The sequence below is a fragment of the Triturus cristatus genome, chromosome 2_2 (assembly GCF_964204655.1).
Source record: "Triturus cristatus chromosome 2_2, aTriCri1.1, whole genome shotgun sequence".
NCBI classification, from domain to species: domain Eukaryota; kingdom Metazoa; phylum Chordata; class Amphibia; order Caudata; family Salamandridae; genus Triturus; species Triturus cristatus.
Window position 1 is genome coordinate 550888676 of NC_140582.1, and position 27489 is coordinate 550916164.

General features: G+C 46.0%; 1 protein-coding gene across 2 annotated transcripts in view; it reads left to right on the top strand.

Moving 5' to 3' along the window:
• Positions 1-27489, top strand: part of RBM46 (RNA binding motif protein 46) — an 836305-nt gene that overhangs the window by 614911 nt on the left and 193905 nt on the right. Inside the window, exon 5 of one of the 2 annotated variants that reach the window (XM_085643272.1) lies at positions 6172-6237. In XM_085643272.1, the coding sequence (XP_085499398.1) occupies positions 6172-6237 (66 nt within the window). Of the gene's footprint in view, positions 1-6171; positions 6290-27489 lie in introns of both variants that reach the window. The other variant, XM_085643271.1, reaches the window with a different exon arrangement.

Sequence of the window (27489 nt, forward strand, 5' to 3'; positions counted from 1 at the left end):
ATCTATCATGGTGGAGTGTGGAGGGCAATCTGTCCCAAGGAAAGCCCTTTCATTTACCTCCATCGGTGGCCACAGTGATAACGGATGTATCCACCTTAGGGTGGGGTGCTCATCTGGGGGATCTGGAGATCAAGGGTCTTTGGTCTCCAGAGGAAAGGTTGCTTCACATCAACCTTCTGGAATTGCGGGCGATACGCTTGGCGCTCAAGGCCTTCCTCCCTTCCCTTCGCGTTCAGTCTGTTCAAGTCCTGACGGACAACACTACCGCGATGTGGTATATAAACAAACAGGGAGGAGTGGGGTCTCTTTGTCTTTGCAGGGAGGCCCTGCGTCTATGGTCCTGGGCTCAGGACCATCAGATTTGTCTGATGGCAAATCATCTGGCCGGAGTTCTGAACGTGCGTGCGGACAGTCTCAGTCGGCAGTTCTCCGCCGACCACGAGTGGAGGCTCCATCCGGAGGTGGTTCGTCACGTCTTTCGGACGTGGGGAACCCCTCAGGTGGACCTGTTTGCCACTCGCGAGAACGCGCACTGTCCGTTGTTCTGCAGTCTCCAGTATCCAATGCAGGGAGCGTTGGGGGACGCGTTTCAGCTGAGTTGGGGCTCGCGACTCCTTTACGCGTTTCCTCCCATACCCTTGATTCCTCGGGTTCTGAGGAAGATTCGCCAAGACTGGGCCCAAGTCATATTGATCGCCCCGGATTGGCCAAGAAGGGTGTGGTACACAGATCTTCTCCACCTCTCCTCGTGCCCTCCGCTCCGTCTCCCTCTGAGGGCAGACCTCCTCTCGCAGTCGGAGGGGCAGGTTTTACACCCCCACCTCCAGAGCTTACACCTTCATGCCTGGAGATTGAACGGGGCAACCTGAGTTCTTTCTCTCTCCCGCCGGATGTGGTGGATGTTATTTTATCGGCCAGGCGACACTCCACCAAATCTATTTATTCATATAGGGGGTCTAAATTTGTTCTCTGGTGTGGAGAGAGGTCCATTGATCCCTTAAAGGCTCGTCTGTCTAATATTCTACAGTTTGCTCTTTCTCTTGCCCAGCAAGGCTTTGCTGTGGCTACTGTGAAAGGATATTTATCGGTTCTATCGGCTTTCCTTTGTTTGCCGGATCAGCCGTCGCTGTTTAAGTCTCCTATTGTTCTTCGTTTTATAAAGGGCCTTACAAACAAATTTCCTCCTACTCCATTTATTGTGCCTCAATGGGACTTAAACCTTGTCTTAACCTATCTCATGGGTTCTCCCTTCGAGCCCTTACACAAGTGTCCCCTGAGGCTCTTGTCTTTTAAGACGGTATTCCTCGTTGCAATTACCTCGGCAAGGAGGGTAAGTGAGCTTCAAGCTCTAAGTTCGAAGCCCCCATTCTTGACCATTCATGCTAAACGAATGGTACTCAGGACCAGGGCTGCGTTGTTGCCTAAGGTGGTAACTCCCTTCCATCTGGGGCAGTCCATTACCCTTCCTTCCTTTTATCCTCCCCCACACCCTTCCAAGGAGGAGGAGAGGCTTCACCGCTTGGACCCTAAGAGGGCGGTGAGCTTTTACCTGGACAGGACAAAAGACTACAGGATTGATGACCAGCTGTTTGTGGGCTTTGCTGGCTGCAGAAAGGGTTGTGCAAGCGCACCCTTTCCAGATGGATTGTACTATGCATCAAGATCTGCTACTCCCTAGCTGGTAAGGAGCCTCCGGAGGGTTTGAGGGCTCATTCTACCAGGGCAAAGTCTTCTACATCTGCCTTATCTAGGGGTGTTCCTGTGGAGGACATTTGTAGGGCGGCAACTTGGGCCTCCCTCCACACCTTCGCAAAGCATTATTGCTTGGACACCGAGGTGAGGAGGGACGGACACTTTGCTCGTTCCGTTCTTCAGGATTTTCTGGTATAGAAGGGTGGACACCCTCCTCCGGGAGTGGGGACTGCTGTGGAATCTATTCACAAGGTGAGGAATCCACTGGCAGATGTATCCATCAGAAGAACAAGTTACTTACCTTCGGTAACGCTTTTTCTGGTGGATACACTATCTGCCTGTGGATTCCTCACTGACCCACCCGCCTCCCCGTTGTCCATCATTCTATACCGGTATTTCTATGCCTGTAATTCTATTGATGGGTTTCAAATGTGTTTATCACTGTCAAAAGCATTATGTTATTTCTTGTGCTTTGTTATTTATTTTCCACACTGAGTGTGTTGATATGCATATTGTGTACTGTGTATACTGTGTATATATATTGCTGTCAGTCCGTCCGTGTGCCTCGAAGGCACGGAAAAAAGGGGCGGAACTGACGTCATCACGCCGACGAGGTCTTCTTATGGAGCCGGTGACGTCAGCGGAGTCGCGAGCGGAGCCGTGTCTCTGTGACGTCATCTTCGACCCCATCGGCGTGGACTGCTACAAAAGTTTCCGAATGTTGCTGGCGCAGGGGATATTGACAAGGTGAGGAATCCACAGGCAGATATTGTATCCACCAGAAAAAGCGTTACCGAAGGTAAGTAACTTGTTCGTTACTGCAGTTCTCCAGTGTTTGTATCCTTCATAGATTCACATGGTGCACACCCACCAAATAGATGCTCCCCTCTTTTACTTTGTTCTTAGTTACATTCTTCATACTTGTGTTAGAAATCTGAGGTGAGGTGGCCTCTAGGAGGGGAGAGGTTGATGGCATTCTCACCTCATTCGCTAAGGTTGGAGTCTTTTCTAGTGAGGAGGATGTGCTAACACAGGGGCATTGTTCTAAAGTCTTTCAGGTTGTTTGTGCCTTGTACTACTATTGTAAAGTTATCTTGGGAATACCACTGTGAGAACTGGGAATGATTTAAACATGCAAATGTGTGAAAGATATTAATGCTATGAGAACTGCAGGTACAGGTAAATAACGTTTTTATACATCCGATTACTTGTCCCTGTAATAGACATTACGTGGGCATGACCACTAGAAGGGTAAACAAATGAGTACAAGATCACAAAAGTACCTGAAAAGTAAGCGACAGGTGGTTTGGACTTTTTCGTAGCTAGAATGTGAATGAGGCTCGTATTGGTATTGACAATGTGGCATAATGTATTGACTTATATGTTGACATGAACACTTGAAGTGAATCAGTTTTCTGTTTGAAAGTTATATTTGGTAGCCTTTAACAATAGATGTTAAGCATAAACAATACATGGTTTAAGGAACCAGCAATGTAAACGAAATGGATTCTGTCTGCATGTTCAATAATTGGTAATTTGAACAGTAGATATTCTATGAATTATTACTTATTATGTACATGAATGATATTAACTTGGAGTAGTTCAACATATAGAGTGCCACCCCTGCACGCTGCTGTCAATGTTGTTTGTTCCTTTGCCTTCCTACACAGATTTAGAGCCCCATTCCCAATTTTGCTGGCCTTCCTGTGACTTCTAAAAAACATTCCAGTGTGCTAAGGAACAATATCCCCATCCAAAACTACAGGTTTCAAACCATGACGCAACTGCTGGAAACACATGACGGTCAGACCTGCACAAAGGGTGTCTCTGGTTTCTGGGCTTGAACTGCAACTCAGCGTAGTGTATTAAATGTGCCATCATGCACCTGAAGGCCATCTGGGCACAGAAGGTGAAGATGTACATCACCGAACAAAGGAAGAAGTTGCGACCTTTGCCTAAGTTACGCTCCTGCTCCATGTCGCAGGGCAGACTTGGTCCTGCTCCCAAGGCCATTCTCATGAATGGTACGTGTCGTGCTCAAAAGTCCTCCAGAAATTCAGAATCAAAGCACAAACATTAAAAAAGGAAAGTGGGACTTGACCTCGTCCTGCCTCTCAGAACCCAAGGAGAAGACATGAGGGCATCATGATGTGAGTCATTTACCTTTGAGGTCTTCGGTAATGGAGCTGATGCCTCAGCTGATCCTGGTGTTCCCTAGTTTCCTGATATTCCCAGGCCATCAATGACACCATATTAGAGTGAACCTTCAAAGATGCCATGCTGTAGATTTTTTGGTATGCTTCTGGTTATATCTGATGCACATTTGGGGTTCAAGGAACTGCAAGGGCACCCAGTCTGGTTGCGGTTGAGTGCTTGGTTCGTTTTAGCAAGGCCTTTACTGATACATTAATGGCTACTTGGTCAAAGCTCTGTTTCTGCCCACTGGTAAAAAAGCTGGTGGCCAGGCGTCACAGACCGGCTCAGGCGATCCGGATTTTTCTACCAAACACCCAGAGAACCTTGTGGTACAAGCCTTAACCAGAAGAATGAATACCAATTTATTCACCACAAGTCTTTCGGTAGGGAATCAAAGTGAATTGAGGCTTTTGTCAAGCATGTTTTCCTTCACCAGTCTCGCATTGTTGTCGGTTAATACTGTTTGCTTACTGGGTTGTTGTGTTTTTTTAGTGTGTTTAATAGTTTCAAACAAGTAGATTGTACAGATATCACATGTCTAGCATCCTTCTGGCAATTGCGCTTATATTCAGCGAGTTATCTAAAGTAACTTTCACCAGCATATATCCATCCGTTATTAATTGAAAACCTTTACTCTGAACATTGCTAATATCCTCACATTGGTCTGCCTTGTTCTCCCAATCATCCCCCCTCCCATTACAAACCATAGAAATTCATCTATACTTCGTCCTCGAGCAGTGCAGCTGGAAGGTCCCTCTACCGTGCCATCCATGTGGAGCTGTAGCAAAACAAAAAAAACAACAACAGCAGCAAACCACTTCCTACCGATACATCAGTGAGGCCAGTGTACTGATGTCCCCTTTCCTTCTTGTGGTGTTGTCTATCTGCAGTTGCCTTTCAGTGAGAATATCTACCTGTTCGGCTATTGCCCATTCCACCATGTTTGTAACCCAACTACAAAGCTTCAGGGGTCTTGTATTTAGCTTGTGGATAGCAAATCATCTCTTAGCCCGGACAAGTCCCAACAGCACAAACTTACTGCAAAACCACCGCTTTTTCTTCTGATGGAGTATTCCCAACAAGCAATAGCTCATATTGGGTGGTATCACCTTATTAGTGCCCCCCAATGTATACTCATTACCTCCCTCCATTCATTTTGCATAATACGGCAGGCCCAGGTAACATGGATAAAGTCTGCTTTCTTCAGTGTGACAACCAGGGCATCCTGAACTACGCCTGGGATATATTTTAGCTAGTTTAAGTGAGGTTAAATACTTCACATGTCCATAATTATATTGTATCAGTTTAAAGTGGGTGTTAACAGACATTGCTTTGCCTCCCTTGCAGATAAATCCCCATTCCTGCTTACTGGGTTGTTATGGATATGCTCTGTGACATGGGCTGTGATATCTTGCAGGCAGTCCCATAAGACCTTTGAGTGTCTTTGGCTCAAATAATTAATGATGGCCAGGACGCATGCCAATATGTTATCAATGCTGGTCTTGGTTCTCGTGATTGCCAGGGGAGGATAGCTGGCAGCAGGTTTGTCTTCATCAGTACACCCAGATGCACTCCACAGGATTGTCTTAATGCCCTTTGATTGGTCACTCTTTTTTTGGTGAGGAGGCAGACTCTATTGGGACGACTTAAGGAAAGCAAAGCATTCCTTAGGTTCTTTGACCTTTGTCAAGCAGTTTCCACAGCAATTGAAAACCTGCAAAGCTCTCTGTAAGTACTTTGACCCTTGTCAAGCAGTTTCCACAGCAATTTAAGACATGCAAAGCCTTGTTGACCCCTCCAAATATGGCAGATGCAAGTCCCTATGGGTAGCAGAGGTAAATCTTCCACCATCCTGATGGACTTAACCTTCATCTGCCTTGCGGAACTTAAAATCAGAATCATTGTTGGTGGTAAGTAAGTTGACCACTGTTCCCGAGATGTCCTTTTGAGCAGGGTGTACATGTTTTGAGAAGGATCTGTTGATCATCCATATCGAAGGAGGAGTTGGTGTATATTTTTCAGTCAGAAATGCTTAAAAGTAGGTGTCATGCAGATGTTACAGGAGTCATTGGTTGAGAGTGTGTAGGCATGACAATTCAGCGTAGCAGAGCTAAATGTGAATCTAAGGAGAATGTTTTTATTGGGGAAGATCTGTCTCTACTTGGTAAGTGACTTGCTCTTTTGAGCATCTGTTAACCCTAAGAAACACAGTCTTTCCTCTGCACTTGTTAAGGATTGCACTATCGATTCGAATAATAATCTTACTGTTTTGCACATTTTTAGGAATTGACAATGTTATGGCATTACCAAGGAATGGTGACCGGAATAAGGTTTCATCAGCAGAAAGAGGCAAGATGGATCTTGATTTTACAGTCTTCAAGCCCGGATGGGATGAGTGATGGTACTGACTGGACCCATTTCTTCTAAAGTGATATATTTTTTCACATTGTATATTTAGCTGCTTCACTTTTGTGCACAGTTTTGAATATCTGCTTCCCTGAAATACCTTTAGTCATACCACCTTGTATTTGATCCACTGAGCAGTGTACAACAACATACTGGAAAACCTTTTATTTCAAGCTTTTTTATGTGGTTATTGATAGGTTCTGTGTTCATTTCATATTATTATAATCAAATGTATGCCTTTTTAGCTTTAGGTTCATTCATTTTGAGTTTAGTCGAGGTAATTTAAGAGGTGAAACAAAATAGCTTGATTAACTCATCTTTAGTTCTGAATATTTGCTTTAATTGATTACACTACCTAAAGTGCATTATATGATACCACTAATCACATTACTAATTATCAGTCTGTGTTCTCTGAATTGGGTAATTCCTGAGGCCACTTGGCTCTCTTGAAAACAGAAACTTCAGATCCACTAGCAGTCAACCAATACCTTGTGCCAGATTAGGAGTTTGTCAGATGTGGCCGAGCAGTCAAAAACTGTCTGTTCAACCATCTGCTGCTTTGAAGGTCCGGCTGTCCTATTTGACGTCAGTTAGACAGCACTATAGGGACCTAACCTCATTCAAAACCTGTGCGTGGGTGGACGCCTAGCCTGTCACCACAACAGTAGTCTGGTCACACACATGCCCAGGACCTGGATTTCCGCTACCATGTCCTTTTAAATAATAGCCAAGGGATACTATGCATGTCACAAAGTAGTTTTATTAAGACACAGTAGTGCCTACATATCCTGTTTATTAGAGATCGGAGCATGCCCAACACGCTTTACGTGCTCCACAGGAGTTTGAGCCTCATGAGACATTTAATTAAAAGCCTAGTTTCATGTATGGTGGATGCAATGTTCTGTCGCTAATAGTGCAGATATCTCATCTTCCATGTTACAACTGCATTATTAACTATGATTCTGGTAATTCAGCAAACATATCTTTCAAATCCCAACCCGAAAGCTATCTAACAAAACATTTTTGTTTTTAAGGTCAGGCTTGTTAGTTAGCCTATGCATACATTTGTTTGTTAACATTGTAACATGTTAACATGCACAACTAGAGGTGGAAAAACAGGAAAGCATTATTTGTATTGACACAGAAACCATTGTGGAGACAATTAGGGTCTCCTCTACTAGTCGGTGTCCCGGTTACTCGGTAACTAATGTGACGGATATACCATTTGCTGACTTATAAATATTTTATATCCAGTTGTACACATACCTGTCACATTTGTGGTGTAGTATTCCGGCCTCAAGCCACAAAAAAGATTTATGTGCAACATTAGTATTACTAAGCTGATGAAATGTACCTCTTTATCGTTGCTCAATGGCCTTCAGCTCCCCATCCAAGTCAGGATGGGCCTCTGCCAGGATGCACCACTTCATGGGGTGCAGCCTTTGTCTCACCTGATTTTACTGCTCGGAGGATTTTACCAGGTGATTCAAAGTGATAAGGCAGGTCCACCGCTGAGGGTCAATCCAATATTTTCGACAGTGGATGCTGTGCCACCCTTTGAACTCTGTTGGACCACTCTATTTGCAGTAGCATGCTAGTTTTTCTTCTGATGGGGGCTGATATACACAGACAAAGATAAAGAAACAAAAAATGTATTCTGTTAATAAACGTGTAATGGCAAGCTTCACAATTTGTTATTAAACATTTTGAGATGTTATGTGAAGTTTACTCAATATACATTGTTCTGATATAGTAGTATTACCCAATAATATTTATCTTTTGGTGAAAGACATCAGTCCTTCTGCAGTGCCATTAAGTACAATACTCTGTGCCTGGTTTCATGTTTGGTGGAAGGGTTACTCTATCACATTGTGACAGATATTCCGTCCACCTTATTAGAAGTACATTATGTCCTATGGCATTTGTAATAAAGTGGACAGGATATGCGTCATGTTGTGACAGAGTAACCATTCTGCAGAACTCTAACTCAGGACCTTTGTTTTTCATGGAGGGGTACTCCATCACAAACAGATTTGAGTACCCTGCCCACCGAAATGATGGTATGCATGCTGTCTTTAGAGTCAATGGACTGTGATCTTTCCAACAGCAGGGTCCCTTGTTGCGTGGATGATAGAAAGCTTTAGCCGCCCTTAGCTCAGCTGTTGTTTCTTAAATCATTAATGCCAGCCCTTACTCATTCAATGGAAAACATGGCATGCTTTGTGGCACCATGGATGCCCCTCAATGTGCCTGCAGATTGTTGTGGCCCTTGGTGACCACCCAGCTTTTCCATGCCTAAGAGAGTCCTTGCATGGCCTGACCACTCTGGTAGCAGTTTTGTCTAAACATCTGACAGGGAATCTACTCTGGGCCTAAACTTGAGTTTCCATCAGTCATGGTCTATAAGGACATTACGTCCCCCATCCTGATGGACGTCTGTATGCCAGACTCAAAACCAGTCCAAGAATAGTGTCCCAAAGTACAATAAATATGGGAGTATGTGGTTAGACCATTGCTATGATCTAGGAAAGTTTGGCGGTCACCCAAGGGACAGCCATGTTAATGTTTTCAGGTAATCCAAATGTGAATTTAAGAGGCCAAACTTACAATTGTTATGCATAGGGTACTGTACATCATTTGTCTTGCAGTATCTTGTCTTTTGAAACATAAATTGGGGGGTAGGGGAGCTAAAGATTTGGTGACAATGTTCATACTTTGGATGGCAGTCAGTGGTGCAGGAAACCTTTGGATGATTTGAGACAGCCAAGTAGGGCAAGATCAGCAGCAGGGCTGAAAACTGAGCTTCAGCATGGCCACACGCTTACCATTAGAAAGGATGCACACTGTAGTGTGCCCTTTAGGAAGAAGGTACCAAACAAGTCCCTTGTCTAAATTATGCTCAGCTCACTCCAGCTTTGTTTCCAAAAGATGGGCAGTATTAACAGGTAATGCAGAATTTTTTAGAATGCCCCATTTTTGATGAGCATAAATGTTAGCCCATTCGTACAACACATGCATCTACACTTAACTCTCCCACCTCACTTGGCTGATTAATCTTTCATTGCCCCCAAAAAAGGGCAGAAATTCAAAAACAAACTTTTTTATTGTTCTTTTCCTTTTACAGGGTGGTTTTGTCTATTTAAAAAATGATGATTTCTAGTTTCATATTCAATGGCAAACAGTGAGGGCCCGATTCACAGAACTACCTTAAGACAAAATCCTAAACTTACTACCATTTTGGTATTCACAGAAGGCACTTACTCATTTTGGTATTCACAGAAGGCACTTACTCATTTCGGTATTCACAGAAGTTAGGACTCCTAACTTTAGGACTCCTAAATGCCTTCTGTGAATACCGAAAGCCTTAAAATTAGGATTTTTCTCAGTTTAGTAGTTGTAAAGTTAGGAGTCCTAACCTTAGGACTCCTAAACTGAGAGAAATCCTAATTTCAAGGCTTTCGGTATTCACAGAAGGCATTTAGGAGTCCTAAACTTAGGAGTCCTAAACTTAGGACTACTAAATTGAGAAAAATCCTAATTTTAAGACTTTCGGTATTCACAGAAGGCATTTAGGAGTCCTAAAGTTAGGAGTCCTAACTATACTACTACTAAACTGAGAAAAATCCTAATTTTAAGACTTTCGGTATTCACAGAAGGCATTTAGGAGTCCTAAAGTTAGGACTCCTAACTTCTGTGAATACCGAAATGAGTAAGTGCCTTCTGTGAATACCAAAATGAGTAAGTGCCTTCTGTGAATACCAAAATGGTAGTAAGTTTAGGATTTTGTCTTAAGTTAGTTCTGTGAATCGGGCCCAAAATCTTTAGCTCATCAGCTAGTTATTGAGTTTTACCTATCATTGCTTCACCTTCCTGAACATGTAGTTTTGCTTTTCTTATTTGAAGTATGAGCTTAATAAGGCAGAAATCCAAGATGGTGCTTGCTAAACGTCGAGGACTGATTGATGGTGTTACACAGTTTGGAACTATTTGGGAACAATAAAACCCTGTTTTTGTGTTTTTCGGATGGCTCACTCTTATTCACATCTTGCAAAGCAACACACATGGACAGTCCCATCTCTTTATCTTTTGTATATTTAAACGGTTTATATCAAACATATATAGCACACAAATGAGGTATAGCATGGGCAGGAGCAATGTGAGCTTCCCTAAGACAAAGTGCCGTGAATGTGGAGTGTTTGTCTATACCCTGTGTGTGTAGGCTGTGTGCATGGGCACTGTAAATACAGGGTGTGTACCTATGCCCTGTGAGCAAATGATGTGTCCCAGATTTTTTGTGTTTGAGTCCCCTGAGCACAAGATGCTGCCTTGGCTCTGTGACTAGGGTTTGTGTGCCTGGGCTCTGTAAGAGTAATATCTGTGCCTGGATCTTGTGATCACAGGGGGCCCGATTCACAGAATTAACTTAAGACAAAATCCTAAACTTACTACTTTTGGTATTCACAGAATGCACTTACTACTTTTGGTATTCACAGAATGCACTTACTACTTTTGGTATTCACAGAATGGATTTACGACTACTAACTTTATGTCTGCACTCGGAGGCGGAGCTTCCGGGCCGGATGCGGGGCTTCCGGGCCGGAGGCAGAGCTTTCGGCCCGGAGGTGGGGATTCCGGCCAGTGGCGGAGATTTAGCCATGGCCAAAATCTCCACCTCCGGGCCGGAATTTCCGGCCCGAGTGCGGACGTAAAGTAACAACCACAAAGTCAAAACATTCCTGTCATGGAAATTTGGCATCAGGCGACTAAATGTCTGGGTTGGACCGGAGTGCTGACTCAGTCCACACCCCAGTGGTCCTCTCAAAAAATAGGGCTACTGTGTCATCAATTAGGATTTGATAAGTGCGACACAATTTGACTGTCCACTGTAGGACATCTAGTCAAGAAGGACAAAATCCTTACATTCAGTGAACTACAAGAGAAATGTGAATTGGCGCAAGGAGAGATTTTTCGCTATCTGCAGATCCGCCATGCACTTACAGTGGCACTTACAGACATAGGAAATTTGCCAGAATCATCCCCCTTGGAAGACCGGTTGCTTTCTGAGCCCATCCCAGACAAAACCATATTGCTAAGATATCGCAAAAACCTGCCAGATCCCTTTCGAACTCTCCGAGATAAATGGCAAGCTGATATTGGACACATTGAAGATGATGACTGGCAAACATCACTGATGTCCCCAAGGGAAGCGGCTAATACTCTTCATTTCCGACTGATCGAATTAAAAATCCTATATAGAACGTACCCTACCGGGGTTACTTTATCCAAAATGGGAACAAGACAGGACACGCACTGTTTGCGCGGATGTCACCAAGAGGCAGCCTTCTATCACACTATATGGGACTGTCCACAAATATGACTCATGTGGGACAGGGCAACAACGCAAATGCAGGACGTACTAGGAAAACAAATAACTCAAACATTGCCAAAGGGGCTTCTTAACATTTGGTAGGCTACCGATCTTACAGAAGTGGAACAGCAACTAGCCACCCTGGGTTACACTTTAGTTAAAGAGCAATTGCAATGAAGTGGGGGGCAGCGGAAAGACCATCGATTAAGGTTTAGGCAGCTGAAATGGATACGTGTATGATTGCAGAAAAAGAAGTGTACTAATCTAGGGGATGTCCTAAGAAATGGATAAAAAATGCAGCAGGTGGAATACGCATAGAGGGGAATGATGTATCTCCCCAACCGTGGAGATGGAAATGTTGAGAAATGATGGACACTCACTTGTAGTGATTTACTGATTCACTGTGCACTGTTATGCTGTAGGTAACTGCTATAATCAAATTGAAATGTATGCATAACACTATATGTGATTATTTGAAGTTTAAAATCATTAGAAACATCTTAAAAAAAACAAAATCATTCCTGTCAGGGCTTGTAGCCACCTTTGAAGCAGCGCTAAATGATTCAGTAGAAAAAGTCATAGAATATTCACTCTTCCACCATATCAAAAAGTCAGGTTTATGTAGGATTTTAGCCCCTTTAACTAAACACTAGTTTCCTTGCCATCGCTCTTAGGAAGTATAGTTCTCTTCCAGGGGATCCTCATCAATAGTCATAAGCACTGAATATTCCCGCCCATGTGCAGGGACCCCGGAAATAATAAAATCATATATGTAAAAAACATACATATATACAGCTCTGTATATGTATAAACATATATTATTTTTTCCCAAGCAAATGCAGCCCCTAAAAAAGAAGGCTAGGCAATGTATAAATACAAATCCAATAATACATATAGGTATAATAAAACACCTAAATCTCTTTTTTTTTTTTTTTTAATGAGATAAACACTCATGAGAAAGCAAAAAAGAGAAAACTGTGGGAAACACAGATCTACAACACATTGCTAGCCTGCAGGCTGCATTGCAATACAATACCATAGAGACTGAAAAGCCCTGTATAGGTAAAAACTGGCACCGTGCCTTTAAGGCAGCCCTGGCTTCCATATCCCATCATGCCTCAGGGGTGACAGTTAGGTCAGTTGTTCTTTCCGGCTCCTTCAGTCAGGACCCTGGAATTCAGCTCTCTTCTTTTTGACTTTTTAGTCAAAAATTATTTGCATTATAGTGATTTTTTGGACTTCCTCTTATTAATATCTGGGAAGAAGTCAGTATCCTGTATTTTTCTGACTGCTTTTCTGCTATTTTTGTCAGAAAAATGCCTTCTTTATTTATCCCATGTCTATCTTGTGGAAAAAAGAAGGCCTCTTCAGACACACATGACGTGTGTATTGTCTGCCTGCCGGATTCTCACTCTCCAGCAACATGTCATCATTGTAAAGACTTTTCTAAAAGGACTTTAAAGGAGAGAGAGAGGATTAGACTCTACGGCTTGTCAGAACGGTCGACGTCGAGGCAGCTGGTCCCTGTTTGCTCCCCATCGGCGTCGGGCTCGGCGTCGAAGACTCCAGCGGCGGAATCGTCGCTGAGAGGTGAGGAGTCCAGGGGTAGTCATGCTGCAAAAAGAAAATCGTCGTCGACTTTAGATACAGCGGCTAAGCGGATGCGTTCGTCGTCAACGACTTCGACGTCAAAGAAATCGGCGTCGAAGGATCGGCGTAACTGGTCGACGTCTAAAAGGCATTTTTCGACGTCAAGGGAAGATCGATCGACGTCGAAACAGAGACATCGTTCGACGTCGAAGGAAGGACATCATTCGGCGTCGAGGAATGTGAGAGATCAGTCGACGTCACAAGAGGTTCGTAGGCGTTCGACTCCGAAGTCTACGTCGACGTCGAGACCAAGATCACCGTCAAGACCAAGTTCGCCGTCGAGGAAAGATCGATCGTCGGCGAAGAGAATGGCGACGTCGAGGCATTCGTCGTCGGAGCATTCGACGTCGAGGCAGGCGCCTCCGTCAAGACCGACGTCGAGGCAGGAGCCTTCGTCGGAGTCGACGTCGAGGCAGGTGCCTCCGTCGGAGTCGACGTCGAGGCAGGTGCCTCCGTCCTTGCAGGTCTCCAAGGCTTTGGAGAAGTCCATAACGTCGAGGCGAGATTCCCCGTCGGGGTCTAGACCTCCGTTCAGACCAAGTCCTCCGTCGACGATAAGGTTCTCGACGTCGAGGCAAGAAAAATCTCCATTGATCCTCGAGGAGTCAAGTCCCAGGTCTCCGGTGATAGGCCTATCGCATTCGAGGCGCTCCTCTGCAGAGGGTACTCAGGAGGTGTCGCATGTTCGCCTTACGATCCGGCCAGTTTCAAGGCTCAAATCTCCTCATAGACTGGTATATACAACTTCGGAACATGATTCACCACGTCTTATATCTATCTCGCCTTCAGGATCAGAGGGCTCGAGTTCAAGGTCCGAGTCACCGGAAATTGTGAATCAATCTCCAGTGCCTGCAAGAGAAATTAGTCCGCTGGAAGAGGGACATGCTGTACCTCAAAGTCCCGCAAGAGAGATACCTCAGGACTCGGCTATGTCTCACGCAGTCAAGGCCTCACTAACAAGGTTAAGAGACATGGACTTCCCAGCGAGACCGGTCAGATCACGTTCTCGGGGAAGAGATTCTCGACGTCGCTCTCGAACACCAAGGAGGCGATCCAGATCCTCCTCCCACAGGAGAGAGTCGACCAGATCGGAGAAAAGGCGCCGTAGGACCCCTTCTTCCTCCCCGTCATCTAGATCATCCAGAAGGGATTATTCGCCGACACTCTTGGAGACACCACCCTCCAGGGTATCTCCGGTGGATGATATCTCTACTTTTCAGGAAGTGTTGTGTAGAGGAGCTACAAAATTAAATATCCCTATGCCGGTTCAGGAGATCACCTCCTCCATAATCTTTGAAACTCTTCATGAACGAGCAGTGTCACGTCCACTGTTGCCGTTAGTCCCTGGTTTGCTGCAACCAGTAATGGATATTTTTCTCACGCCAGCGACCACCAAATCTGCACCGGCGCGGATTCTAAAGAAGTACCGTCCGGCTCCAGAAGATCCTCTGTTCCTAAGATCAGATCCTCCACCGGACTCTGTCATCACCGCTGCTGCCAGAAAGACGCATGCAGTAGGGGGGTCTTCAACGGTGCCCCAGATAAAGACAGTAAGACGCAAGACTCTTGGGGGAGGAGAGTTTGCGGTTCGGCATCTTCTAGCCTAAAGGTGGCCAGCGCCTCAGCGCTTCTGGGGCGCTATGATAGATCTTTGTGGGACTCTCTCCAGAGGTTCATTGAAAAAGTTCCATCAGAGGATAGACGGGACTTTGAAGAAATTTTGCACGAGGGGAGTCTGGTTTCTAACCAGGTCATAAGTGCAGCGGCAGATGGGGCAACACTAGCAGCACATTCATATGCCCATGGAATCACAGCCAGAAGATCATCTTGGCTCAGATTGACGGCCTTGAAGCCGGAAGCGCAGGCGAGAATACTAAATCTGCCTTTCTCGGGCAATTCACTTTTTGGGTCTCATGCGGACGAAGAAATGGCCCGTATGAAAGCAGAACTGGAGACCATGAAAGCCGTGGGGCTTGAAAAGAGGAAAGAGTTTCGACGCCGCAGGGGAAATGACAGGCGTAACTACCAGCAGAGGGTTCAAACCCCTCAGTGGCAGAAGAACCAGGACCAGCAAGGTCAAAAGAAGCAGCAGTACCAGTCCCGCAGACCATCCAGGGGACGCGGTAACAACAGGCAGTCAAACGCTGGAAACAAGGCTCCAGGGAAGCAATGAGGAACCGCTTCCTCCGATGCTGTCCACCGCTCCGGTGGGAGGAAGTGTTGTGCATCATCTTCCAGAGTGGCAATCCATCACAAAGGACAAGTGGGTTCTGAATATACTGCGGCATGGGTACTCGCTTCGTTTCCGAAGCCACCCTCCATCGATTCCTCCTGTTCATTCGGCCCAGCATCTAACGCAGCTCAGAGAAGAGGTGGCGACTCTTCTGCTCAAATCTGCAATAGAAAAAGTACCCAAACACCAAAGAGGAAAGGGAGTTTACTCCAGATACTTTCTGATTCAAAAAAGGAGTGCGAAGGTAGAGTTCAGACCCATTTTGGACCTACGGATACTGAACAAACACATAAGAAAGGAAAAATTTCGCATGCTGGCGCTCCACCAAATATATCCTCATCTCCGGTTGGGCGATTGGATGTGTTCGCTGGACCTTCAGGACGCATATTTCCATATTCCCATCCAACGGAATCATCGGAAATTTCTCAGGTTTGCGGTGGGGAACTCTCACTATCAGTTCAAGGTTCTTCCATTTGGCCTGAAGTCAGCTCCTCGAGTATTCACAAAATGCGTGGCAGTAGTAGCGGCTGCTCTGAGGCGGGCAGGAGTCTTCGTCTACCCCTACCTAGACGACTGGCTAATAAAGGGTCCATCGCCTCAGAGTGTTCGATCGCAGCTGTCGCTTTGCCTGAACTTATGTCGCAAGTTGGGTCTCAGAGTGAATGCCAAAAAGTCCAATTTTTCACCAACACAGAGGATCGACTACCTGGGTGCAACTATAGACTCCGTAGTAGGAAAAGTGTTTCCTTCGGAGGAAAGACAGTCATCTATTATCCTCAAAGGCAGGCAGATTCTATCCAACAATCTGTCGTCGGCAAGACAAATCTCATCTCTGCTAGGGGCCATGGCATCCTGCATTTTCCTAGTGCCCAATGCCAGGCTAAGGATGCGTCCTCTACAGCAAGATCTCGAGGACAAATGGGATCAAAGGAACTCCCTGTGGGAAGAAAAAGTTTGCCTTTCCTCAGCGGCCAGGCAGTCAGTCAAGTGGTGGCTGAAGCCACTGAATCTACAAGTGGGGATCCCCTTCCATCAAGAACCCCCAACTCAGACCTTAATCACGGACGCATCCCTTCAAGGCTGGGGTGCGCATTTCGGGTCTCTGCAAACTCAGGGACGGTGGTCCATTAGCGAGCAGTTGTACCACATCAACATGCTGGAGCTCAGGGCAGTCCACCTAGCCCTCAAAGCGTTCCTGCCTGCGATCACGACGAGTACCATTCTAGTACAGACGGACAATACCACCACAATGTACTACCTGAACAAGCAGGGGGGTACTCGATCCAGGACGCTCTCGCTGGAAGCTCAGTCCCTGTGGCACTGGATCCTAGCAAGGAACATCTCATTGAAAGCGGTGCATCTACCAGGAGAACTCAACGTGCAAGCGGACTTGCTCAGTCGTCATTTTCAAGAACCAGAGGACTGGGTAATAAACGACGAGGTGTTAGAAGACATCTTCGGGGAATGGGGGCGTCCGCAAGTGGACCTCTTCGCGGACGAGCACAACACAAAATGCCGAGGCTTCGCCTCAAGATTCCATCGACCAGGATCCCTAGGGAATGCCCTTTTGATCAATTGGTCAATGACATTTGTGTACGCTTTTCCGCCTCTCCCACTAATCCCCAAGGTGGTGACCAAGCTGCAGAATTCATCTGCCAAGATGATCCTCATAGCACCGGACTGGCCGAGGCAGTGGTGGTACACGGATCTCCTGCACATGTCGATCCGCCCCCACAAACGGCTGCCGTGCAGGCCGGACTTGTTATCCAAGATGCCGGGGAAGATTTACCATCCCAGCCTTCCCTCGCAGAGCTTAACAGCATGGCTCCTGAAGTCCTCCAGTATGGACATCTGAACCTCCCTCAAGAGTGTATGTCCATACTTAAGGAAGCCAGGAGGCCTTCGACAAGACATTCCTACTTTTGTAAGTGGAAAAGATTTTACATTTGGTGTGTTCAGCATCATTATGATCCAACAAAATGCCAGGAGGATGTAATTTTGCCCTATCTTCTTCATTTAGCGAGGGCAGGGTTGAAATTTTCATCCATAAAGGTTCACCTAGCAGCCATAACAGCATACAGGCGTTCGCCATCGCAGCAGTCATTTTTTAAGTTACAGGTGGTGAAGGATTTCTTGCAAGGTCTCAAGAAAGTCTATCCCCCTGTTAGACCTCCCTCTCCTTCTTGGGAGCTAAACTTGGTTCTATCAAGGCTCATGGGTTCTCCCTTTGAGCCTATTCATAAGGCTAGCCTACAGCACCTCACATGGAAGACAGCCTTTTTAATAGCCATCACTTCAGCACGGAGGGTCAGTGAGATACAGGCCCTCTGTTCTAAAGAACCCTACACTACGTTTCATCTCAATAGGGTAGTGATGAGGACTCATCCTTCATTCCTGCCTAAGGTGGTATCGGACTTTCATGTAAATCAAGCCATCTCCTTGCCAACCTTTTTTCCCAACCCCTCCTCTCCGGCAGAGAGGGCGTTGCATTCTTTAGATGTCAAAAGGGTCCTAAAATTCTATCTAGATAGGACTAAGAATGTTAGGAAATCTGATCAACTGTTTGTGAACTACGGGGTTGTCCGTATGGGCTTTGCTGCTTCCAAACGTTCCATTGCTAGGTGGATTGTTTCAAGTATTACATTGGCCTACCAACTGGCTCAGAAACCATTGGGGGCGCGCCCTAGAGCGCACTCTACAAGAGGAAAAGCGGCTACCGCTGCTTTTCTCAATAATGTCCCACTCTCCGAGATCTGCAAGGCAGCCACTTGGAGATCTGTCCACACCTTTACCAGACACTATTGTCTGGATTCGGACACCAGAGCAGACACTCAAGTAGGACAAGCCTCCTTGAGGAATCTGTTCCATACATAATCAGTTTCATGATCTTCTTATTCCATGTGTGGTACAATCTTTTTTTTCATTTGCCTGCAGGTGGAAGGTGAGCTTGCTACTCTATTCAGTGCTTATGACTATTGATGAAGATCCCCTGGAAGAGAAGGGTAAGTTACTTACCTGTAATCCTAGTTCTCTTCCAGGGGTATCCTCATCAAAGTCATAAGCAACCCACCCACCTCCCCAGGCAAATGAGAAGAAGTGTATTATTCATTATGGAAAGGATATATCTTTGTGTTTAGGACTACGGTCCCGCAAAGAACAACTGACCTAACTGTCACCCCTGAGGCATGATGGGATATGGAAGCCAGGGCTGCCTTAAAGGCACAGTGCCAGTTTTTACCTATACAGGGCTTTTCAGTCTCTATGGTATTGTATTGCAATGCAGCCTGCAGGCTAGCAATGTGTTGTAGATCTGTGTTTCCCACAGTTTTCTCTTTTTTGCTTTCTCATGAGTGTGTACCTCATTAAAAAAAGAGATTTAGGTGTTTTATTATACCTATATGTATTATTGGATGTGTATTTATACATTGCCTAGCCTTCTTTTTTAGGGGCTGCATTTGCTTGGGAAAAAATATTATATGTTTATACATATACAGAGCTGTATATATGTATGTTTTTTACATATATGATTTTATTTGCGGGGTCCCCGCACATGGGCGGGAATATTCAGTGCTTATGACTTTGATGAGGATACCCCTGGAAGAGAACTAGGATTACAGGTAAGTAACTTACCCATCATGCCAGTGTATGTGCCTGTGTGAAGAACGAATGAGAAGAAAGACACATATTAGAACTGGGGACTGTTTTAACATTTTCTGTACCTCAGCCCTTTGAGTGAGCTGAACGTGTCAAGAACTACTTCCTGACACTTCTCTGTGTTCTTGCTGGGAAGATAAAGAAGGTAGGAGAGTGATGTTTATGAAAGGTAGAACAGAGAGCAAGGTAAAGTGGGTATTTTGGGAAGGATTGGGACCCCTTGCAAAAAACTGTGTTGCCAGTAGTGAAACACACATAATAACTTAATTAGTATCCATTGGAAACAAAATGCAACAACTTCTTAGTGATCTAAATCAAATCCATCTTGTTTACCTCCAAATGATTCAGTTCATAGCAGTAATTCCGGACTCCGGGCAAACAAATAGCTTCTCTTCTTCAGAGAGGGTGATGTAAATTTCCTAGACAGATGATCGCTTTATGACAGAAAAGACTGTGATGTGCTGTCAGTTCCAGATGTTTCTGAGACTATAGGAGTTGTGCAGAGTTTGTGACACTCAATAACACGCTCCACAGAGGCTTCCTGAAACTCCATATGGTGGAACACTAAGGTCAGCACCAGTGATGATCTATTAAAGCCTAACCCAATCAATTCATCCCTGTTGTGAACGTAATATGGTGGGGACATGCTGTTCTACTTTTCAAAGACTGCTAAGAGTTCCAGCCAGCAACACATTACAGAAAACTCCCAAGTCGCTGTGTAGGTAGATCAGATACACCCCTTCACAAGTTCTCCTCCTTTCACTAGCCCCCTTTCCTATTGACAATTTGCTGTACATCCTACCCACTAGTTAAGAATGGGAAAGATATCTAAGTGCAGTATGTACTTTCCTTTGTATTGACTTCATTTTTCTATCTGGAGGAAATGCCACATAAGGAGAAGAATCCACTAGCTGAATTACCCCCATCATGAGGATAGTATTTTATTTTATTTTTTGAGAGTTTTATATAGTGCAAACTTCATCCAAAGGTATCAGAGTGCTTTGCATGAGCACCAGTTTGCTTTGTAGACAGACACATTTATTTATACAGGGAGATTAAGTGATTTGCCGAGAATCACAAGATGTTGAGCATTCCTGCCGGGACTCAAACCTAGTTGTCCAGCTTCGAGGTTGACCGATCTAGCCATTAAGTCACATCCTCTGGTTAAAGAAATTCAGCTGTCCAAGAATATTCCATATTTAGCATACCCTCCAGAAGATCTGTGATTTCACTTTGCCTCCTAAGGGGTCATTCAACTATTGGCATTCATGGGGCCCTTGCCAAAATGGATTCCCTGCTTGATTTAACAGCGGGAGAATTTGTGGGGAACCCCTAAATTTGGATTCTGTCTTATAGAGAAAAATAATGTCCCTGGCATGCTGGGGGTTTTCCCAGTGCCTGGATAATATTTTTGGATTTTTGTTCACTTCACCCATGGTTGGCACATAGACTTAGAACAAGGGAGACAGTAGTGAAGGTGGTGGTCCACTGTCATCCAGTCAGTACAGTGGATTCCCCAATGATGGAGAAAGCTGTAGCTTTTCCACTGCGAAAACCATGTTCTCCCAACGTTAACAATAGGCAAAGAACACAGGAGTTAGTCAGACTTAGGGCTTGGTCTACAGCGACTTCTAACTGCATTGTCGTCATACTGCAAAGCAAACAAATTGAAAATAAACACGAGAAAAAGAAAGATGATAATAATCTCCAAACGAAGAGAAGAGGTTTATGGCAAGTCGACGGTAAATCCATCGAGACAGTCTCGACTTATAAGTACCTTGGTGTATGGATCGACCATAAAGGAAGGCAGTCCACACACATCACAGCAATGCACGACCTGGCACAATCCTTGGATTCTGCAGCGCAAGGAAATCTATGTGCTCACTTGACCTCACCCCTTTAATCCAAGCAATGGGGGTAAAATTCCTACAGTCCATTTCCCATGGCGTTATTGTCTTTAAAGATAAGATGTCATTGCGGCTGGATAGAGCTCAATCTGCCTGCTTTCGTAAAGTTTTTCTTTTGCCCTCTTCCACTTCGCATTTGCAAATCCGTAAGGAATTCAACTTGACGTCTCAAAAGTTGATACTTAAAGAACGATTCATAGCATTCTGTCTAAAGGCCAAACAAGCACGGGAAAACTCATTAAAAAATCACATCTGGCTAATGAAAAATAAACCCGGGTCAACCTGGCACATTTTTCTTACACACTCTGTTGAAACACTGGAAGCCTGTGAAATATTTGCCGCCCCCATACCCGTAACAGCAGCAGCAAAACTCTTAATAAAACAGGCAAAAATAATGTCAGAGCTCAATGATGCAACAAGCTTAAAAAACCTTAAGCACGGAAGCTGGGCTTTAACAGCAGAAGAAGAAACGTTAACTCATATATTATGTATCTGCGAGCCACAGTGCCCTTTGAGAACCTATTGGCTTCGACCCATCTGGCGCATTTTAAACATTTGGACATGCCAGGACGTCCTGTAGGAATGTTTGAAGGGTGACTCAGCACAGTTGTCGGCATGCTTTATGAAATGTCTGATGGCTGCAAAAGACATTTTGGCCTCCGAAAAGCTCATTCAACCATTATCTTTTTAATGCGAATGCCAAAACATTTTTAAATTGAAGCTTATGCACTTTATTCTGTATTTCAGTATTCATGATTGCAATAATTTTAATTAATTGTGCAATAAAATTCTAGGGCTGGTAAAGGACACTTAACTGTAATCCTGCTCCTGCTTTGTCACCACTATAAGAGGTCCCTTGTAAACAGAAGTAAAAGAAACAGAAAGAGCATAGGAATAGGAATAAGAGAAACAGAAGAGACAGATTGAAGGAGGCAAAAAATAATAGAAATAATATAGACACTCTCCCAGTTGTTTGAGGACTCTTGAAGCAGGAAACAGAACATTGTTTTGAGGAACGACGCAGAGTAGGAGGGGAAGTTCCCAAGACACCCTAGAATGCCTGCCCATCAAGGCATTTCTGTCTTCTATTGACATCAGGTTGTGACAGAAAACACAGCTGCAGTGTTGTACATTAAAAAACAAGGTGGTGTATGCTTATGTATCCTGTTCCTGGAAGTGCAGCGACTGTGGTCTTAGGTTCAGACTCATGATGTCTGGCTGGACCCAGCCTTGGAGGCCAACGATCTCAGTTGGCACTATCTTGTTGATCACAAGTGATATCTTCAGCTGGTGGTATTTCAGTCCATCATTGTCTATGGAAATAGCCCTCTAGAGGGCCATCTCTGCTACTCTCAAGAACACAGACTGTCTGCAGTTCTGCGCTCTGCAGTTTCTTTTGCAGAAAGCTCAAGGTGATGCAGTCCAGCTGGAGTGGAGCTTCTATCTTCACTATGCAGTCACTCTCATCCCATTGATTCCTCAGGTCTCGGGGAGCTGTGCCAGAACCTAGTGCAAATTAACTTGATTGCACTGGACTGGCCATACAGTGTGCAGTACTCAAATTTGCTCGACCAGTACCTGTGTCCTCCTCTTCTGCTTTTGCTCAGGGTGTAAATCCTTTCACAATAGGAGAGCAGATTCTGCAACAAACCTTGAGAGGCACCACCTTCGTACCTGGAGATCAAGCGCATCAATCTGAGCTCCTTTGACCTGCCTGCTCGGTGATGGGCATCATCTTGTCACCTCATCACCCCTGTATCACATCTGTTTATACTGTATATTGTTTTTTTTGTTGCATGGTTCATGGAGGAGCAATTTAATTGTGTCAAAGCGGGTTTCTTCAATGTGTTGCCCTTTGCTGTTTCCTCTCTGTTGGACTTGGCCCTTCTGGCAGGTTCACCCCTGAACTTTTTGCTTTTACTGGTGACCTGGTGGTAGTGATTTTTGGTTTCTGCGCACTTTCCCTGTGTCCCAGAGTAAAGTGCGTGCGTACTCTGAGTGCATGTGGTGAGATAGGCCTGCCCTCCCATAGGAATGCATGGGGAATGTATGTGTCCCTGGTAGTTCCTGATGCGTGGGGTGTGCACGCTCGAGTTTGGTATGTGCGGACTCGTGTGATCGAATGCTTCGCAATGATGTATAATGCGTGATTATGTCATGTGCGGAAGTGCCACTTCTAGGAGTTGGCATATTAGTGTAAAATGTGTCTGGCGTGTGATTGGCTGGAGCTGGCTGGTGAGCCTGGCTCCAGGAGTCTGGGTGGGTCTGCCCCAGTGGTGAGTATGAGATTAGCATGCTGATGGCTGGGGAGGAGTGCACCTTGGTCCTGAATAGGGCAGGGCTTTCCCTACACAATGCTGGCTCCGCCCCCTGTGGTGCGACTGATGACCCTAGCCCTGCCAGTGAATAGAGTGAGGGGCTGAGCACATCAAGGGTGCTCCCCAACCAGCTGCGACTGGTTTTTCCCCTCACCCTGAGCAACAACAAAGGGAAAAGGTGTATAAGAAGGGGCTGTGTCCCCTTACAATTTGTTCTCTTCCAGGATCCTATCTGAGGGGGCTGCTGCTGCTGGAGGCCAGGAGGAACCGCCACTTAGGACTGCCTTCCTGCCTGGAGGGCCCAGTGAGCTGGCCCCTGGCCCAGCCTTGCCCCCCTGCCTACCTTCCTGGATACCGAGGGAAACTTTGCTGGACCTTGTTTTTATTTGTATCCCTAAGCGCCTGGGAGCGCTTTTATTTGCCTTATAGCGCTAGGAGCGCTTTATTTGGACCCCAGCGCTTGAAGAGCGCTTCTGTGACGCCTCTGCAGCACCGAACTGTTCTTCCTTAACGAGGGAATCCCCGGCGTAGGGATCCCCCTCGTGTTGCCGAGAGTTGAAGCGTGTGCCCACCCCGCATTGTGTGCTCGTTGGCAGGTGCCCACCCCGCTTATTTGTTTATTTCACGGCGGGTGCCCACCCCGCCGTACATCCACTATAACGAGGGAGCCTAGCCCTCTTATTGCCGAAGTTTAGAGTCACCGCCGGAGGCCCCAGGAAGTCAGGCACCGGGTGTTGGGACGTGGGCGTGACTGAAAGCAGGAAGCGGACGGGAGCCTACCCCGCGCTCCTGCACTAAAGGCGGAAGTCCGTACTGACTGACGCGGGGCTCCCGTTAGGTCGAGGGAAGCCCCGCGCCGGAAAGAGGAACGCCGCCGAAAGGAGGTGCAAGCGGGAGCGGGCGGTTGCCTACCCCGCGCTCCCGCGACCCAGAAGTGCTGCCGGCCGAAGAGAGAGCCTTCCCCGACGAGCTCCGGTGAAGAGGGCTCCTCGCTGAGGGGCACCGTCCTACCCGCACCGCAGGAGCAAGACTGCCTTCGCCCTCGCCACAAGGAACCTTCCCCCCAGCTACGAGCCAGTGAGTGAGGCGGCTGGGCGGGAAGGATATGTACTGTGTTAGGGCCAGCATTGTTTGCTCAGAGCGCTAGTGCGCTCTAACGGGGACATTGTTTGATCCAGAGCCCACGGGGCTCCCACGCTTTTGGGGGGCACATTTGTTTTAGAGCCCCAAAGGCTCCAACGCGGGCCGCAGTGTTGTGCAGAGCCCCGAGTAGAGGGCTCCAACGACGGGGCACATTGTTTGTTTAGAGCCCACAGGGCATATTTGCATTCCAGAGCCCAGAGAGGGCTCCAGAGGCACGCCGGTGCCAAGTTCCTTTCTACAGCTGCCCAGCACTTAGTGGGCAGCTGCACCGTTTAGGTTGTGCCCCTCCACGCTTTGGCTTGCGCAGCCTGCGCAACCTTGCCCTGACATTGGGACACAGGGCGTCCTAGCCCCGACAAGGCCAGTTGGCCTAGGGACTGCCACAGGTGTGGCTAATGTGAGTTTTTGCGCTATTGTTCCTAAACCTGCACCTCTGAATGTGTTTTTATGCGTCATGTGCCTTGTGTTTACACCTCTGAATGTGTTTTTATGCGTCATGTGTAATGTGCTTATACCCCTACAGGTATTGTGATACTTCGGTGGTTATTCTCCCTAGTACAGGTGGTGCTAGTGAGGTCCTGGTTCCCTGCGTGACATTCTCCTAAGGTGGTTAGGGTTGCGTAGGTGGTACTTACCTGTTACCAGTAGTTACTGGTTGTGTGCTACAGGTGTTATTTTGTGCTACAGTAATTTTATATCCTATGTCTAAGTGCTAAGTTCTAAAAGTGCTAATTCCTGACAGTGGTCCATGTGGCCCTGTCCCCTGTACATATAATCCCTTGTAAATTCTGCCCGTGCCTGTTGGCACATTGTAGAGTGTGTGTTTTTATCTAATGTGTTTTGGTATAATACAAAGGCTATTTTTATATAATACCTTGTGTGGAGTTTCTTTTGTGGTGGGCCTTGGGTGTTGTTGCTGGGTGCGCGCGCAAACGCTTTACACATCGCCTCCGGTATAAGCCTGACTGCTCGTGCCAAGCTACCAAGGGGGTGAGCAGGGGTTATCTTTGGCATGTAGCTCCCCAGCCCTGACTAGAGTGGTGGTTTCTGCCTGGCTTTGGCGCAAGCCCTAGCCAACCAGAGATCCCATTTCTAACACTCTCCGAGAAAGACTTGGCTGTGGGTAGTGTTAAAGGTCATCTTTAAGCTATTCTTTGCTTGGCGGTTCAACTGTTGTTATTCAGTTCTCCTATAATCATACTAATTATACGCTTTTCGAATGGCTTGACCCGTTTGTTTTCCCTTTCTCATGCCTTAGCGGAATCTTAACCTGGTTCTTATATTCCTGCTGGGTTCATCATTTGAGCTTCTGCACAGTTGTCCATTGCAATTGCTTACCTTGAAGCCTGTGTTCTTGATTGCCACAACCTTGGATCAATGTGTTAGGAAGCTGCAGACCTTTTCAGTTTATAATCTTTTTACATATTCTTCCCAAAATAACTGGTTCTTCAGAATAAGGCTACCTTCCTGCCAAAGATGGTTACTCCATTTCATGCTGGTCAGTACATTACTTTTTTAAACTTCTACCCACCTCCACATCCCATTCAAAGGGGAGAAACAGTACCACATTGAAGCATCACAGGGCCCTATATGTGGGTTTTGACAGGACCCGCAAGTACCAGATTGATGAGGATTGTTTTTCGGGCTAGGACTTTTCCAAAAAGGGCTGGGGATTCAGAAGCAGAAAGTCTTGCATTGGATTGTGCTGCGCATCAAAATCTACTACATTCTTACCAAAGACAAGCCTCCTGAGGGCACCAGGGCAAAGACCGCTATTTAGCAATGTTCAGGTGTATTCAATTCAATATCCACTGGGCTGCGGTGTGGGCTTAATCCGTACCTGCGCTAGGCCTAGTTTCTGAAGACCCCATTAATTCCCAAATTGCCAGATCTGTGTTGCAGTTCTCTCTTGTAAGGTAAGTAATTTGTGAATGTAGCCTGGAGATCATGCCCCAACAAAGGTACCTTCACTTTGTGTAGATCAGTGTAGTGCTAGAGGCACTCTTGTGGTTTGAGACCGTGATGACCTTTGACTATCATTATTTTAACTGACTTTAGTGTGTTATTTCATCCTAGACTGGATGTACGACGGTCCTGCATATGCCTGCTGCTCTTCTTTCTTGTAATCTTGCTGTCTTTCAGTGGGAGCTGTAACGGAGTAGAAAAACCTTGCCAAGAGCAGAGCTCGTGGGATGTGCATTTGAAAGCAGGAAAGGGAGAGAGAGGTGTGGAATGTATTCTTTGGTATCGAAGTGCAGTGTTGTGGACAGTGATGCACACATGTGCTCGGTGTTGTATGAAGTGCTTACTATTGGCTTTGACATGGCCTCATGTCATCTTGTTTTTCTGACTTTGCCTTGCTTCAGCTTTTATGAAATTCTTACTATTGGCTTTGACATGGCCTCATGTCATCCTTTTTCCCTGGCGGAAGCATCTATCTCGGTGTATGAACCCTGGTTGCTGAAGGCTCTCAATCACGGCTGTTTACTTCCCCAGTCTGAGATGCAGTCTCCCGGGGCATCCAATGTCCTGACAGCACGGCTCCAGTCTTCTCTCCTCGCACGAACCTTCTCCTCATTCCTGGCGTCTTCTCCAACTTCTGCTCTCTCCTCTCCGGTGTCGCCACACATCATCGGTGGGGAACTCCAGTCTCTTATTGGTCCGGGCGGGACAACATCACTGGGAGGGGGAGGGACCTCCTCCTCAGGGCATTGCCAGTTAAAGGGACCGCTGTATCCTCCCGCTAGCTGTTTGTTTGATTGGTAGGATGATGATGTCCAGTCCTCCGGCTGCAGGGAAACAGAGCACCTCTGATCAGAAAGTAGTGACTACTGCGGACCCTAAACTGCATCTGAAGGCAATAGATACCACATTTCAGTTAGGTTATGGTCTGTAATTGGTTCATCGGCGTATTGGTGCCAT